The sequence below is a fragment of the Salvelinus sp. IW2-2015 genome, linkage group LG5, assembly GCF_002910315.2.
Source record: "Salvelinus sp. IW2-2015 linkage group LG5, ASM291031v2, whole genome shotgun sequence".
NCBI lineage: Eukaryota > Metazoa > Chordata > Actinopteri > Salmoniformes > Salmonidae > Salvelinus > Salvelinus sp. IW2-2015.
In genome coordinates, this window is record NC_036844.1 from 24,108,394 (window position 1) to 24,126,562 (window position 18,169).

At 42.1% G+C, this 18,169-nt stretch overlaps 1 protein-coding gene across 2 annotated transcripts; it reads right to left on the reverse strand.

Moving 5' to 3' along the window:
- Positions 1-7,609: 7,609 nt before the first annotated feature.
- On the reverse strand, positions 7,610-17,740 carry LOC111964088 (BCL2/adenovirus E1B 19 kDa protein-interacting protein 3-like). 2 transcript variants are annotated; one of them, XM_023987804.2, is made up of 6 exons: positions 17,527-17,740; positions 11,740-11,986; positions 10,062-10,149; positions 9,453-9,556; positions 9,053-9,202; positions 7,610-8,310 (listed from the first exon to the last, which is right to left on the reverse strand). In XM_023987804.2, the coding sequence occupies exons 1-6, from the start codon at positions 17,648-17,650 to the stop codon at positions 8,262-8,264; spliced, it is 762 nt and encodes a 253-aa protein (XP_023843572.1). In that variant the 5' UTR covers positions 17,651-17,740; the 3' UTR covers positions 7,610-8,261. The 2 variants fall into 2 exon arrangements, with proteins under 2 accessions (XP_023843572.1, XP_023843573.1); XM_023987805.2 differs by lacking the exon at positions 17,527-17,740 and adding an exon at positions 16,961-17,076.
- Between the last annotated feature and the right edge of the window lie 429 nt (positions 17,741-18,169).

Here is an 18,169-nt window from a genome sequence, read left to right on the forward strand (position 1 = left end):
AGGAGGACCGCCGTTACAAATGTATCATGCAACAATTTCAAGATTTTACTGAGTTACAGTTCATATAAGGAAATCAGTCAATTTAAATGAATTAGGCCCTAATCTAATTAATTAGGCCCTAATCTATAGATTTCACATGACTGGGCAGGGGCGCAGCCATGGGTTGGCCTGGGAAAGCATAAGCCCACCCACTTGGGAGCCAGGCCCACCCACTGGGAGCCAGGTCCAGCAAATCAGAGTTTTTCCCCACAAAATGTCTTTATTACAGACAGAAATACTCCTCAGTTTCTTCAGCTGTCCAGGTGGCTGTCTCGAATGATCCCGTAGGTGAAAAAGCAGGATGTCTGGCGTGGTTACACGTGGTCTGTGGTTTTTAGTTCGGTTGGACGTACTGCAAAAGTCTCTAAAATTATATTGGAGGCAGCTTATGGTAGATAAATTAACATTAAATTCTCTGGCAACAGCTCTGGTGGAGATCCCTGCAGTCAGCATACCAATTTCACGGTCCTTCAAAACTTGAGACATCTGTGGCATTGTGTTGTGTGACAAAACTGCACATTTTAGAGTGGCCTCTTTATTGTCCCCAGCACAAGGTGCACCTGTGAAATTATCATGCTGTTTAATCAGCTTCTTGATATGTCACACCTGTCAGGAGGATGGATTATATTTGCAAATGAGAAACAGGGACATAAACTAATTTGTGCACAACATTTGAGCGAAAAAACCTTTTTGTGAGTTTGGAAAATTTTGGGGATCTTTTTTTTCAGCTCATGAAACATGGGACCAACACTTTACATGTTGTGTTTATATTTTTGTTCAGTGTATTATGTAGGTGGAATGATGTCTAGGCATGCCATCCCACTTGTATGCATACATTATTACAAAGGAAGTAGAACTGAATTCTAGGATAATTCCTCTTTGTATCCCCCCCTTCATTGATTACCATTAATTACTGTTCTGCCTCATGTCCCACTTGTTAGAGAAGAATTCGAGTGAGGGTGAATTTTTCTTGGATGCTGCTCAACAGCCTACTGACTCAGCCGATTCAGTAAGCCATACTGACTGTTTATCTGAGTCAACCACTTCGCCACATGCCAGGCTGAGTATCAAAAGGTTCAGTGCAATTGTGTTAAGATCAAGTTACACTTCACTTTAGAGTCTGACTCTCAGTATCTGTGTCATTTCTATTGTCAGAGTGTACGAGTATTGCATAACTTCACCATATTGACACACATATCAGTCATTTCTACTGAACATGAATTTCATATAGGCTACAAACATACAGCGACACACAGGTCCCCAGCCCTCCCTAACACACAAAGCAGAGCCTCGCCTCATACTCATTTTCACCACTAGAGGACAGTATTCTTCATTAGGCACTGAACCAGAAAATGCACTGAGTATACCAAACATTAGGAATTCTTGATAGCAGTCAAGGTTGGTGCCGTTTAAGATGATGGAAGATGATAAAAAAAAATGTTTTATGATCATGGCCTTATTTCTATTACAGCATATTGGATGACTGTCACTCATATTCCATTCAACCAAATCAATCTAACATCAATAGGTTTAGACTACTACATGATACTTTAATTTCCCCTATACCCATCATGAGGTTGCTACAAACTAGCCTATTAATGAAAGGTTACAACGTAGGTGCACAGGTCGAGAGAAATTTGAGTAATCAAGGTGACAGACATTGACACATTCAATATTGTCTTGCACGCTCTTGCATGCATCTGTGGCAGAAGTGGCAGAAACCAAACTATTGGGAGTGCAGCTAGACAACTGCTTATCATGGTCATCTCAAATAACTAATCTATGTAAAAAATCAAAATAAAACAGCATGCATAATCAGAAGGATAGCTAAATATTTACCAGGAAAAATTATTCAGCAAATAACACAAGCATTAATTGAGAGTCAGGTGAACTACTGTTCTGTGGTCTGGGGAAATGCATCATCAAGTGAAGTTAGGAGGCTGCAGAATGCACAGAACAAAGCAGCAAGGATTGTTTTAAGGTGGAGATATGGTTCTTCTGTTGCAGTCATGCGCAATGTTCTTGGTTGGTCATCAATCGATAAGATAATTGAAAGGAACATGCTTATTTTATTTCATAATATACATAATTTAAAACGGCCAAGTTCTATTCACAACGGTATTCAGTTGGTAAGAGACAGACATTCCGTAAATACTAGGAATAGATTGTCCACCATCTATGCGTTGTCCAGACAGAAAAGAGAAATAGGCAAAAGAACATTTCGATTTAGAGCAATAAAGAAATGAAATAAATTAACTGAGCAAACCAGAAACCTTTCAATATATACATTTAAACATTTATAAACAATTTAAATATAATACATAGAAATGTTGTGGGACTACAGTAGATGAAGAATCAATATTTTTTTAGATTGAGTATTTATTGGGTGTAACGTTCGTCGTCTGAAGATGAGGAATCATCGGACCAAAGCGCAGCYTGGTAAGTGTTCATGTTAATTTATTAAAACAAAACACTAAACAAAARAACAAAMAMAATGAACGAAACAGTTCTGTCAGGTGCAGCAACACAAAGACAGAAAACAACTACCCACAAAACACAGGTGGGAAAAGGCTACCTAAGTTTGGTTCTCAATCAGAGACAACGATAAACATAGAATGCCCACCCCAACTCACGCCCTGACCAAACCAAAATAGAGACATAAAAAGGATCTCTAAGGTCAGGGTGTGACATTGGGTCATTATGTTAGTATATTATGTATGTTTGTAATAGTGTGTTATATGTGGAAATGTGTTCATATTATAAATTGTATTTTAATATTTAAGGACACTTGGAAGATTAGTCCAAATGGGGACTAAAAGAGATCCAAATCAAATCAAATCAAAATCAAATCTTGACTTGAAAGAGTTCCAGTGTTGGATAGACATAGCCAGCTACCTAACATACAAGCCCTCTCTGTTTGACCCTGGTTTTTGAGTAGGCTAAACTAGCTAGCTGCATTCACTAGCTAAGTAAGTGAAAGTGAAAGTGAAAAAGAATACAACAAAATATCTCTCTCTCACTCTATCTCTCTCTCTTGCTCCTTTATTTTGGAAGAAATTAATTTGTTCAAAGCTGTTCAACTACTGCCTTTCTCTTTGAGTCAACTACTCACCATATTGTATACACTGCAGTGCTAGCGAGCTGTAACTTATGCTTTCAGTGCTAGATTCATTCTCTGATCCTTTGATTGGGTGGACAACATGTCAGTTCATGCTGCAAGACCTCTGATAGGTTGGAGGATGTTCTCTGGAAGTTGTCATAACTATTATGTAAGTCTATGGAAGGGTGTGAGAACCATGAGCCTCCTAGGTTTTGTATTGAAGTCGATGTACCCAGAGGAGGACATAAACTAGCTGTCTTCTGGCTACACCATGGTGCTACCCTATAGAATTCTGTAGACCTTCATTGCAAAACAGTGTGTTTTAATAAATTATTTGGTGACGTGAATATGTTTAGTATAGTTTATATAAAATGGATAACTTTTTAAGTGTTTCACAATTTATTTTTATGAAATTCACTAGTACGAACGGCCCAGTACATCACTGGGGCTAAGCTGCCTGCCATCCAGGACCTCTACACCATGCGGTGTCAGAGGAAGGCCATAAAAATGTTCAAAGACCCCAGCCACCCCAGTCATAGACTGTTCTCTCTACTACCGCATGGTAAGCGGTACTGGAGTGCCAAGTTTAGGACGAAAAGGCATCTCAACAGTTTTTATCCCCAAGCCATAAGACTCATGAACAGGTAATTAAATGGCTACCCAGAATATTTGGATTGTGTGCCCCCCCCACCCCCCCCCCCCCCAACCTCTCTTATACGCTACTGCTACTCTCTGTTTGTCATATATGCACAGTCACTTTAACTATACATTCATGTACATATGTACATACCACCTCAATTGGCCCGACCAACCAGTGCTCCCGCACACTGGCTAACCTGGCTATCTGCATTGTGTCCCGCTACCCACCACCCGCCAACCCCTCTTTACGCTACTGCTACTCTCTGTTCGTCATATATGCATAGTCACTTTAACCATATCTACATGTACATACTACCTCAATCAGCCTGACTAACCGGTGTCTGTATGTAGCCTCGCTACTTTTATAGCCTCGCTACTGTTTTTCACTGTTTTTCACTGTCTTCTTACTGTTGTTTTTTATTTCTTTACTTACCTATTGTTCACCTAATACCTTTTTTGCACTATTGGTTAGAGCCTGTAAGTAAGCATTTCACTGTAAGGTCTACACCTGTTGTATTCGGCGCACGTGACATATAAACTTTGATTTGATTTGATGTCTCAATTGTCTCAAGGCGTCAAAATCATTCTTTAACCTGTCTCCTCCCTTTCATCTGCACTGATTGAAGTGGATATAACAGGTTACATGAATAAGGGATCTTAGCTTTCACCTGGTCAGTCTATGGGGCGGCAGGTAGCCTAGTGGTTAGAGCGTTGGGCCAGTAACAGGAAGGTTGCTGGATTGAATCCCTGAGCTGACAAGGTAAATAATCTGTCATTCTGCCCCTGAGAAAGGCAGTTAACCTACTGTTCCCCAGGCGCTGAAGACGTGGATGTCGATTAAGGCAGCCCCCCGCACCTCTCTGATTCAGAGGGGTTGGGTTAAATGCGGAATACACATTTCAGTTGAATACATTCAGTTGGACAACTGACTAGGCATCTCCCTTTCCCTTTCTATGTCATAGAAAGAGCAGGTGTTGTTCACCAGTGGTTGGTGAGACCTCTACAGTATATCTGTGCTGTGCCTACAGAAAGCCAGAGGCCACTAAAAGGGGTTTCACTGATTGATAATTTGAACCTAATCAGTTTAGTAACAGGATGTGCGTGCGTGTGAAAGAGAGACAGAGAGGGGGGTGGTTACCTTCCAGTCGAGGAGCTTAAAAATAGATCCAAAATCATGTTAGAAGCAACAACACAGTGTTATGTCAGTGTTGACTCCATGCACTTACATAAAGACAATATGAGAAACAACATGAGAGGGACAATGTCCAGGAAGAGGCAAAGGTGCCAGTCAGCAGAACCAGGCCTGTGGCCTCCCTAGAGACATTCAGGGAGAGACATGATGAGCTCCATTGCATGACAAATGACTGTGCAGGTGCGCACTCTGCTAAACATTTGGTGTTGTGTATGCCTGACCAGTTCCAAATGAAGGCTCTGGAATATGACAACAGACTGAGTGTTATAGGCTGAGGTATGAGGACTGGCTAGCAGCCATATCACCCTGCCTCTACCTGCTGGCTTTTATCTGAAGCAAAGCAGGAATGGGCTCTGGCTGGTACCTGGGTAGGAGACCAGATGCAGCTGAAAGGGGTGTCCCTCCAATGCATTCCCCAAATGTCCTTCTGAGCACAATAGCTCTTTAGGAAAATACCAAAACCATGACAATAGTGAGATGGTGCATTTAAGTTTGTGTGTGTTTCTAAACTGAACAAAAAATATAAACGCAACAAGTGTTGATCCGATGTTTCATGAGCTGAAATATAAGATCCCAGACATTTTCCATATGCACACAACGCTTATTTCTCTCAAATGTTGTGCACAAATTGGTTTACATCCCTGTTAGTGAACATTTCTCCTTTGCCAAGATAATCCATCCACCTGACAGGTGTGGCATATCAAAAAGCTGATTAAACAGCATGATCATTACACAGGTGCACCTTGTGCTGGGGACAATAAAAGACCACTCAAAAAGGTGCAGTTTTGTCACACAACACAATGCCAAAGATGTCTCAACTTTTGAGGGAGCATGCAATTGGCATGCTGACTGCAGGAATGTCCACCAGAGCTGTTTCCAGATTATTGAGTGGTTCATTTCTCTACCATAAGCCGCCTCCTACATAATTTTAGAGAATTTGGCAGTACGTCCAACCGGCCTCACAACCACAGACCACGTGTAACCACGCCAGCCTAGGACCTCCACATCCAGCTTTTTCACCTGCAGGATCGTCTGAGACCAGCCACCTGGACAGCTGATGAAACTGAGGAGTATTTCTGTCTGAAATAAAGCCCTTTTGTGGGAAAAAACGAATTCTGATTGGTTGGGCCTGGCTCCCAAGTTGGTGGGCCTATGCCCTTCCAGACTCACCCATGGCCACACCCCTGCAGCTTCATGTGAAATCCATAGATTAGGGCCCATTGAATTTATCAATTGACAGATTTTCTTATATGAACTGTAACTCAGTAAAATCGTTGAAATTGTCGCATGTTGCGTTTATATTTTTGTTCAGTGTAGTTGATCAGTCACAAAAGACTCCTTAGAAACAATTCAGCTTGATTCAGGGAATTTTATTGACAAATTATTTTTACATTTTCCAATGAGGGGAAAAAACATCAAATGAAATCAAAAGGATGTGTATGATAATAACTATTGTTACCATAGCAGTCTGAGGGGAACCATTTCTACACATTCCTTTTCCTTTTCCTTTTCACTTTGGGCCTTGCAAGGTGTCTATCTAACATCCTCATTTCAGACTGAAAACATCATCTTCATTAAATCCCTGTAGTTCCGTCTCATCATAGCTATACCTCATGCTGTCTGTTCAGACTCCAATGTCATAACAATACAGACAATAAAACTCATTGAGAGAAAAAACAACACCCCAAAAACATGCCATAGAGTAGCCTCTCAATGTCTGATCACAGGCAGTGAGACCAACAGAACCACAATGGAGGCTTGGGAACAGAGGTGAGGCACGTGGTTACTCAGAACAGTTGAGTTTCAAGGTGGACCTCAGTTCCTTTTGGCAGTTGTGTAGAGGGAGATAAAAATAAGATACTGTATACAAGAGGTTGATCTCAGCAAGGTCCAATGGTGGAGTTAGTACAAACAGCACATTGTGTCAACTTTGAAATACTGCTGTCCATCTTGGAGCACTGTGACATAGGTCGCCGTGACAGTCAGAGCATGCTTAAGTTGGACATGGGGTTGTGCCTCTCAAACTATTCTGCATCTGGACTCCATTCCAGCTCCTGCTATCAGTGTGGTGAAACATCAGGGTTTATCTCTCTCCAGCTGGACTAACAACCCACATGAGCTTGTTCTTAAGTGTATGCATGTATGTTGTACAGGTGTGTAAGGTGGGAAGTTGACCTGTCACAGTTGTGCAGGCATATCAGAGGTCTACCCAGTGAACCAGGCCTAAATAACTAGGCCCGTGATATGTTGTAGAGAACTCAAAACAGACAAACAAGAGAATGACACACACCAGAACAAACACACCACCTCAGTGTGGCTACCCAACTTCCACCCACAAAACAACTGTGTCAGTTTACATTTAATAGGAGGAATATATCCATCATTTTCCAGTCATTCATGTCAGTTTTGAAAATAGTTTCAAATGCATTTGAAATGACATACATTTTTATAATGATTAACAACTGGATACATGTGTAATATGATATTTTCCATCAAGGTGTAGATATATTCCTGATACCATAGGTCTTGTAGACATCTCATCTGGCAGGCCAAGCAGATTCCCTCCAGTGCACAGCATCAGGTGGTTGTGGGTTTGAGATGGCCACTATGGTAACACCCTTCATAATCAAAACCCAGGCTTCATTATCAATACACCACTTGTGGTAAAATACATTTATACGAAAATACCAAAACAACTATAGTAAATTGTGTTTCTACTTCTGAACAAAATGATTACTTTCAAAGGCATGCTCACATCTTCAGGTTAGCTTCTTTTTTCTGAATTTGGTTGGACCTTTTCAGGGTTTGAGAGTTACACCCAACCACTGTTGTAGGTGGCACGATCTTGGGCTACTTCTATCTTCAAAATCTGTAGGGCAGACAGCTCTCTCTCGTACAACCAGGCAATTACAGAGTGCTGGAGCTAGTGTGTAGAAGAGTTAGGTTTGGTTTTACGCTTTGACGCTTCCCAAAATACCCACCCAAACAGGAGCAAAAGGGAATATGGCCTTACTCTGGAAGCAGTCAGAAAATGACTGATAGAAAGGGGGGCAGGTGGTAAAATAAGAGAAAGTGCAACGCATCTGTCCTGAGAACAGCACATCTCAGGTCTGCGCAGGATACAGGAAGAGGAAATGCTTTGACAGGTGGGAAAAAGCACAGAGAGAGAGAGAGAAAGAGGGGTAACGGAGCGAAAGAAAGTTTGAGGAGAGATGGGCATTCTTCGTAAAACAGCAACATTTCCCCCCCAAAAATTACAGCCATTCGTCAGGCACTTTTTCAGTTTCCCGCTCAGAAAGAGCTTGTAGGGGGCGTGGTCAACCTCTTCCCAATGTACACCCTGAAGGGGGAGAGAGGGAGAGGGCAGTTATACCCTGAGTCATTAACTAGTAGGTTGATAAGTGACAGATGAAGTGTGTCCCTGTCATGAAATGTATAATGTATGCTGTCATAAAGTGTGTGTTAAGGGTGTGGTGCAGGTGTATATCCATGTCAGCAGCAGCTGTTTTACCAGCCAGACACAGACATAAACAGGGCTGGAGCATTGCAGTTTCCCACTGTCTGCTGCTGCCACACACCCTCTGCTGGTCTATACAGAAAACTGCATGGAAGTGTTTGTGTTTGTGTATGTGAGCAGGTATGAGTCAGAGTTCATAATATATTGTTTCATAATTTTCTGTACATGCAGTTCTGTTCTAGGGGTATCTGATTTCCAGTAAACAAAACAGTCCTCTCAATTTTCCTAACCACATTCTATATTGGATCGGATTGGGGTTTTCTAATTTTATGTTAACTGTAAACAAAAGGAAATTAAAAGCTGTTCATGAGATTCCATTTGGGAATTGCTGTGTGTGTCTACATTCATCTATGAATAGAGTGTTTACTTAGCCAGTTAAAGGCTAAATAATGGAAAATGTTATTCTGCAGGCAGACCCATTGATGGGTTAAAACAAACATTCCATAATGTTTGTTTCAACCCATCAATGGGTCTGCCTGCATAAAAAAGGTGACATCACATTTATCACAGAAATGATTGCCGAGCTGAGGTTGATGGCCAAATAGTGTCCTATGTTTTCTCTTACCCCAGCCCCAGAACCAGGATGTGTGACAGTAACAGCGAGGGGATGAACACTTTGAGGAACTCTGAAGAGAAGACGCCTCCTTTCTTCATCGCCCCTGTATTTCTCATGCTGAGTGTATCTGAACGCCGGGGGTGGCGGAAATGGAACTCCCTACAGGCAAGAACACATTATAGTTACCATACAGTAACGTCAACATTATCATCATCATCATCATCCAGTTTACCATTCACTCTTCAACGAAAAACCAAAGTTGTCAATAACAGTATAATTCATCTTCTCTTCATCATGTCAAAATGTTCAGTCTAAGTAGTATAATGTAAACACACTAGGATTTACCAAGGAGACCAGATACACTAAGACTTGTACGTTTTAGGAGCAATGGGCTGTGTACATCACTCACTTAGGCGGAATGTTCTCGGGCCGACTGGACCAGTCTGCTACCCAGTTGGAGTCCTTCATGAGGATATCCATGTCCCTCTCCTTCTCCAGGGCATCCTCCTCTGACTGCACAGGAACACACGCAGAGCATTAGGACACTGATTTAAGTAAAATCAACAAGCCCATCCAACTCATCCTAGGTCGAGCCACTAAGACTATATGGCCGATCGCCCATACAGTACAGACCTTACAATAAACCCTGTGTGTGAGGCTGCCATGGTTACAGGCACATAGAGTCAAGTCTCCATTCATCAACAGACAAGAGTGTGGCTTTGCCATGTCATCCACCGACAGTGTGTGTGTGTGTGTGTGTGTGTGTGTGTGTGTGTGTGTGTGTGTGTGTGTGTGGTGTTGTGTGTGTGTGTGTAACTGCAATGGAACCTGAAGCTATGGCTACTGCCATGCCCATGGATTCAAACCCACCGGGGTTTCCTGCCGCCATCACCATAGTAACAAATGCTATGGTTGTCATTCACAATGATACAGAGAGTGAGGGAAGCAGCAGGTTATATTGCCATGGAAACAGACAAGTGACGTAGGCAGCTCAGGCAGACTGAGCAATAACTCTTACTTGGCTGTCTCTTCTGCTGCTCACGTCCACATCAAATATGATCTGTCCATCATGATCATCCTCCTGGGGACTATGAGGCCGGGGAGGACTGTAGGGAGGATCAAACAACAAAATAACAAACTGTTACAGCCAATCACTGCACRCCAAGTCTTTTCTCCCTTGGTGAATGAGAATGTACTCTTATAGGCAGTAATCAGGTTGAAGTTTTGGGGCATGTTCAAATTCCCAATATATTAATCAAGAGATTTTATCTCTAATGGCTAAATGTGCATGCAGATCTTGCCTCTATTATGATCTCACTTTGCCTCTCAGCCTGCAACCTCAAAGTGGATGGATGAGTCTGTCTATCTGTGAGCTTCTGCAGATAGTAAGCTGTTGTAGAAACACCCCTGGTAAACATTGTCAGGTGACTCATTGACAGCTGACTGAATCTGGGCGATCAGATAAGCCTGGGTTTATGGCAGGCATCCTCATGGGTCAGAAATGGAACGCACACAGTGTGAGTGAATTTGAGTTTGGTGGGGGACTTCACCCTGCGCACACACAGCTGATGAGGATGTTGTTTCCTATTGTAAATCGATTCTATTTACATCGCCATCACAGCACATTTCATACTATATGAATTCAGATATTAAATCTACATTAATTGTGGGCTAGTACGTGACCTCACCAGGGAAATCAAAAGATTTTTAACCCTCCTGCTGTGTCGAATTGGACCGATTTACAAGTTCTCTCTGAAAAATTTAGTTAATTTAATCTGATTGTCATAAGGTTCCATGACTTTGTCCACACAGGGCATCTGAACACACAAAATACATTTTGATGACTTTCATAACATTTTGACTGTTTTATTTAACTTTTGTACACCTGTGGTGTTCCCCGTCAAAAATGACCGGTCATTAGAAATGAATGGGTGAGACTACAATTAGTGTATAAAATTGAGTTCAGGCACATGCCCATTCATCAGATGGACACACTTCATCTCCCAGACCCCCACATGCATGTGTGTTTGAGCACACATACACACACACACCTCACTTCCCTTCTTGGCTTCCATGGCAACCCCCACGGGAACCTTTCCCCAATATAATCTTTCCCCCACAGGAACCACATCTGTTGGCATTCTCACAAACAATCGCAACATTGTTTCAACAATATATAGAACTTTTCTTGCAGCTCTGGAATATAAAGCTTTTTTGAGGCCTTGCTCACAATTCATTCTGTGGCAGCACAATGACCAAACGATATACTGTATGTGAGGCTCTTGATCATATCTTTGATCATGACACTGGAGAGGAGGAGAGATTCCTTGTTAAACTTTGACACAAAGTAGTCTGTGATAAATAGCACAATATGTTTCATTTTAGTATTTGTTATTGTCAAAATAATCCATACATGATGCTTTTTTTACTCAAAAACGAGTTGTATGAGCTCAGGACAATGAGGCCTACAGGCCATAAATAGCAAATAGAAGTTCAAAACTTGTAATGTTCACAAGAACTTAAGTTGATAAAAAGATCTAACACAACATTAGGTGATAATATATGTATTATTATGGATTTATTCATTTTGGACCGGGAACACAGAATGAATTAACATGAAAGGAACACAACAGGGGGGTTAATTATCTTTCCCTAGTTTTCCAAGGCCAAGATTCGAACTGTACTCTGCCCCCTACCTGTCACAGGAAGAGTTGCTGTGGCTGGACTCATGCTGAGCATCCAGTAGAATCCTCTCCATGTCTCCATTATGGATGGAGGATGAGGAGGGCACGTGCTCCAGTCCCCCCACCATGGCCTCCACCTCCTCCTCCACCTGAGGCAGGGGGAGCAGCCACAGGGCCTGGCCTACGGCAGAGGCAGACTGGGACAACCCCGCTGCAGTCGTGGCCGCAGCTCTGTTCATCTCCAACTCCACCCAGGACCCTGAGGACAAGCACACATGGGACACATGACGTTGGTTACATTCCAAAGTAAGGGGAGAATAAGCAAATGTATCCCTATTGAGCTCTAGAGAGAAACTTTGGTATGTTTTTGTATCTCATTGTTGATGTTATTACTATGGTTTCTGTTAGAGCAGACCTTGGGACATTGTGCCTGTATGCTGGACTAAAAATTATAAGAAAAACATTGTTTTTTTTCCTGATTAAAAAAAAAACTTTCAAAAGACATGAATGTAGACAAGGGAAGATGAAGGGGATAAAGATCAAACAACATTTTATTTGTCACGTTTTGTAAACAACAGGTGAAAATGCTGACTTACTAACAGTGAAATGCTTACTGGCCCTTCCCAACAACGTAGAGATAAAAAAATAAATAAAAAAAACTATGACTCGAAGAATAAATACACAATGAGTAACTATAACTTGACTATATACAGGGGGTACCAGTACCGAGTCGATGTGCAGGGGTACGAGGCAATTGAGGTGGATATGWACATAAAGGTAGGGGTAAAGTGACTAGGCAACAGGATAGATAATAAACAGTAGCAGCAGCGTATGTGATGAGTCAAAAGAGTTAGCGCAAAAAGGATCAATGCAGTCTGGGCAGCTATATACAGTACGCTCTACCCTCTGTAGCACCTTGCGGTCGGATGCCAAGCAGTTGCCATACCAAGCGGTGAGGCTTCCAGTCAAGATGCTTTCAATTGTGCAGCTGTAAAACTTTGAAGATCTGATGGCCCATGCCAAATCTTTTCACTCTCCTGAAGGGGAAGAGGTGTTGTCGTAACTTCTTTACTATTGTGTTGGTGTGTTTGGACCATGATAATTCCTTAGGGATGTGGACACAGAGGAACTTGAAGCTCTCGACCTGCTCCACTACAGTCCTGTTGATGTGGATGGGGGTGTGCTCGGCACTCCGTTTCCTGTAGTCCACGATCAGCTCCTTTGTCTTGCTGACATTCAGGTAGAGGTTTTTGTCCTGGCACCACACCACCTCACTGACCTCCTCCCTATAGGCTGCCTCATTGTCATCGGTGATCAGCAAACCACCGTCGTGTTGTCAGCAAACTTAATGATGGTGTCGGGGTCGTGCGCGGCCACTCAGTTGTGGGTAAACAGGGAGTACAGGAGGAAACTACACACGCACCCGAGTTGAGGGTCAGTGTGGGGAGTGTGTTGTTGCCTACTCTCACCACCTGGGGGCGGCTGTCAGGAAGTCCAGGATCCAGTTGCCAAGAGAGGTTTTTAGTCCCAAGGTCCTGAGCTTAGTGATGAGCTTGGAGGGCACTGTGTTGAACGCTGAGCTAGACAGACAGAAGGTCTGGCAGAAACACACAACCACAAGTATGGAAGTTTAACTCTCCCTAAGCCGGTCTTGTATCTATTTACTGCATGGTGAAAGGGCAGTAAATACCTCTATGTGATGTCAGTTTTTACAGTCCCTGCTGTGATATACAAGCCAGCTGATCATGCTCCTACATGAGCACAGGCAGGGACTGGCTACAGGGGAGAGTGCCAATAACAGCTAGGATACAAACTATTCGGAGTCACACTGACACAAGTTTTGATTTGGCAATTTGAAATACATAAAGAAGCCACATCAGGCAACCAATACATGTACCAAAATTGCCGAAGATTATACACACAAAAAGTCAGACTTGTTTTCATTGTGGTCCTCTATTGCAGAGGTTCCCAAACTTTTGCACCCGGGCCCCCCTTCCAGCATTGGGGAACATCCCGCGCCCCCCCGAGCGTGCGCGCGCCACATCTATTTCTATGGGCACAGACACTGTTCATGACACAAACTGTTTTGCAGGTTTAAAGCTTATTTCCTGCAATTCTACACATTTTGTCATGGGGTGCAGAGAAAATGTTGCAGTTTTAAAGATTATTTTCTTGCAATTCTATACATTTTGACATGTCTAATGTGTATTCATGTAATATTTGGATAACAAAAATCTATGGGCAAAAAAACATAGCTGAAAAACGTTAGCTGACATGGGCTAGTTGATTTGGACATTTCTGACAAGTTATAAATAGCTCTCTAAGGTATGCATCTGACTAACATGACAAAAGGAACTGATGATGCACTACCCAATTTCAAAATTGCACCTTGTGCATCTACTATTACAACTTTCAAGAGTAAGTTGAAAGCCGGACTGAGAGAATTCCAAGAGTGTACAAAGCTGTCAAAGGCAAAGGGTGGCTAATTTGATTTGTTTAAGACTTTGATTACTACATGATACTATATGTGTTATTTCGTTGTTTTGATGTCTTCCCTTGTATTCTACAATGTAGATAATAGTACAAATAAAGAAAAACTCTGGAATGAGTAGGTGTGTCCAAACTTTGGCGGGAAACCACTGCTATATTGGTAGGCAAGTGGCTGCAGGGCAAGAGACATCCACATACTGCCACTGGAGAGACATCCAGTATCTCAATTGAATTCAAATGGCTTTATTGGCATGGGAAACATATGTTTACATTGCCAATGCAAGTGAAATAGATAACAAACAAAAGTGAAATAAACAATAAAAAATGAACAGTAAATATTACACAGAAAAGTTTCAAAGGAAGAGACATTTCAAATCTCTCTCTCATTTTCCATCACACATCCTGCCAGAAACGAGGAAGCTAGAGCTCACAAGCAGAGCACATGATCTCATAGCCGAGAGAGTAAACAATCTGGTCATGTGACAGTTAGCCTAACCGATTTAGCCTCTCAGTCAGTATCACTGGGTTGTCACTAGTTACCACAGCCACAAAGTCATAAACCCTACCTATTTCTACAATTTCTCTTCTTAAAATGTTATTATAAACCTAACCTTAACCACACTGCTAACCGTACACCTAATCCTAACCTTAAAACAAAAAAATGATCTAGACATTTTTTTTTACTTTGTGGCTATGGTAACTAGCGCAAACTGTTTTTGCTGGAAAGGCATTGGATGATAGCAGTCCCCACCCCCCTGCCCCAAGCCCGACTCAGCACCCAGGTTCATCCCGAGGATGACACAGTGGCATGAGCCGAGCCACTATCTACAGCTATTGTCTATGCTCTATCACCTAAACAAGGTTTCCATGGTGCCGGTAGTGAGCCGAATGTTCTGGCTGCTCCTCTCTCTGTCGTGTAGCCATTATCAGCTGTTGTAGGAGGTCACAGAGAAGCCCAGGAAGCCTAGTGTTATGACCTGACCACCATCCACAACCCCTTGACAAGCTGGCTTGAACCCCACAGGAACAAAGCCCACCAAAACCCCATGAAGCTCCTGGACACCTGGCTTACTTGATGTGGGGGATCCATGAAACAGCATAAAAACTTGGTAGACACCCTGAAAAGATTCAAACAAACGGGGTAGAGAAACATAGATCCTGGTTCGTTCTTACCATAAAATATATAGCCTAACCAATGGCTCCAAAGACTCACAAAAGAAGAGTAAAGTCAACTGAATTTCTAGTGTGTGGATGGGAGTGAGATGGGCAATTCCACGCTAACAGAGTGATGCTGAGACTGATTTTTCACCTTAAAATGTGTCAAACAAAAACCAATGATTGCAAAGTTAAACAAACCATACAACTCTATGCACAATGACTACTTTTAACAAACTACTCTTTAAAAAAACACATTTACTTGAAGAACAGTGCAGATGCAGAGTTTGGTACCAAAGTTTTTTATCTGACAATGACACTTCAGTGGACAGGAAGCTTTACTCAATTCTGAGAATTACACAGCAAAAATGAGTGTCCACTTATTTATAGGCAGAGTGAGTAAGCTGTCTCTAGCAATAATAAACCTGTTCCCCCCTGACCCTCACAGCAGCTAGCACGTAACTGACACGAGTTGTACTCTCAAACTTCAGAACGAAAAGCTTCTGATCCCCAGCCTCACCACCCCCACTTTTGTACTCCACCCCTCCTTGCCCTGGTGTGTCCTAAAAAACATTCTCCACTTTCCACATATCCAGAACGTCTGTCCCCGCTCCACTGTGTCCATAAATAAATCAGCGCGCCAAGTCAACGAGCCCCCCTGGTTCAGGGCTTGGTAATGCTCCACCACATCCAAACCCAGCCCCATAAAGGCAGGTTAACACAGAGCTGACTGTGTAATTACTCCAGAGGCATGGTATGTGTGACACTCTGATAAACATGTCCCTCAGTCCATTCCAGTCTGATCACATAGTCCATCAATATGTGCTAACAGGACATATCCATATAGACACACTCATAATGACAAACACAATTGAGTAGAAGACTCTGACAAAGGAAGATCACAATGCAATGTTAAGATTAAATTGTGTTAAATGTATGTTTGGGGTTGATATAGTGAATACACCTGTAATAAAGCATATGATATATGACATAGATCATTATAGACTGATCATATTGTATTATTATTTTCCATTAGGTATCAGGCTGTATACAAATTGACCAGACTCTAGAGTGCAGCAATCCCACATTGACAGGTGTGTTGAGGTAGGTGTAGCAGACACTCTTTGCTAGTCTACATATAAATTCACACTCGCAGATTATCCTGGCCATGGCTAGAAGGGATGCAGCTAATGTCAAATTGACGTCAAAAGTCGCATGTTCCGAGTCGCGTCGGGGAGATTTGTTCGCATTTAAACTAACCCTAATCCCTTTCCTAATTAACCTAATTATCCTAACCTGCTACAAAAAGTCACTTCTGTCTGACATTAGCTGGATCCCATCTAGTCAAAACCAGATTAAATAGCCCAGTAGGCTATGTGTATTGTTTACATCGACGACAAGTAACGTTAGCTATTACACTATTACACAATGCAAAATTAGCTGATTGTGCATAAAAATGAAGTAATATTTCAAAGTAGATTTCGTTAGGTTTTCGGAATGTTTTTTCCTCAGCCCTTGGGTATGTGAACTATTACAACATTTTTAAATTCCGAACATTTGGCCAAACCCAATTTTGGATTTTTCAGACCTCTTTCTTCTTCTTCTTCTTCTTCCATCGCGTCTTGTTGCATAGAGATTTATAGAAGCCTCTAATGGCCAAAATGATATTTTAGCATTGGCAGCGCCATTGAGGGCATCCGCCATTTGAAAGTAGTCATAGTAGTCCACCACTGGGTGGAGGTTCCTGTGGGTTGTAGCCTCAATGGCGCTGCCCATGCTGTCATAGAAACTATAACGGCATAGATAAAGAGTCCTCCATTTATCTCTATGTCTTATTGCCATCAAAATTGCCGCGCCTATTCAGCACCACGTGCATCAACGATTGGTTTACTGCTGGTCAATCAAACAGTTTACACCGCCTCTTAAAATCCCATTGGTCCATCTATACAGAAATATCACACCGTTCACGATGTTAGCCCTCCAACAACCCTTTTCCATGTCTACATAGAAAATCAACCCAAAGCTCAGTAGATTGTTCATCTCTCAAAACCAGATAGTAAAGTATCAAAATACAGTTTTAAATTACCTGACAAGTTTTCTAATAAACAATTAGAATGACAATGAAATATAACCAAGCATTTCGAAGACACCTACCATTTAGTCCGTTATTCTCTGATACAGCAGCAGCTTCGGACATCTTGCCTGTGTGCAGGGTGGCTTGCATAAGACTGTCAATGGAACACGTGCACTCCCTCCACACATTCGGACGTGCGCGCATTCGCGTACCAAAACTGACCCGGGTCCCCTTTAATTTATTGCAGAGTAGCCACACAGTCACAGTATTTGTGTTTCGTTAGCTGATCTGGAACCAGTAGGTGGAACAGCAATATTCCTAGAACTCTGATGACGTCAGATAAGCCAGTTGTTGATAACGAAGGCAGTCGAGCAGGGCAGACAAACATTATGTAACTGCTGGAAATGGTTCACCACCGTGTGAGAAAATATCAAATGGGCGTTCACTACTTTCACAATTACTGGCATCTGTATATTTCCAAGAACTGAAATATCTTTTTAATTGGAGAATGTGCACATATGCATGTACCCAAGGTGCACATATACAAGTCCCTGTATAAGAATGTAATGTACCTGGGGAATAGTCAGTACTCCTATTTCCATGTGGGGGGTTATCCTCAGACTATGGCAGGAATACAGTCTATTCTGAAGCAGAATGTAATGACCAGGGCATGACACATTAGTAAAAAAAAAAAGGTATTTACTTTATTCCTGTCATTGTAGA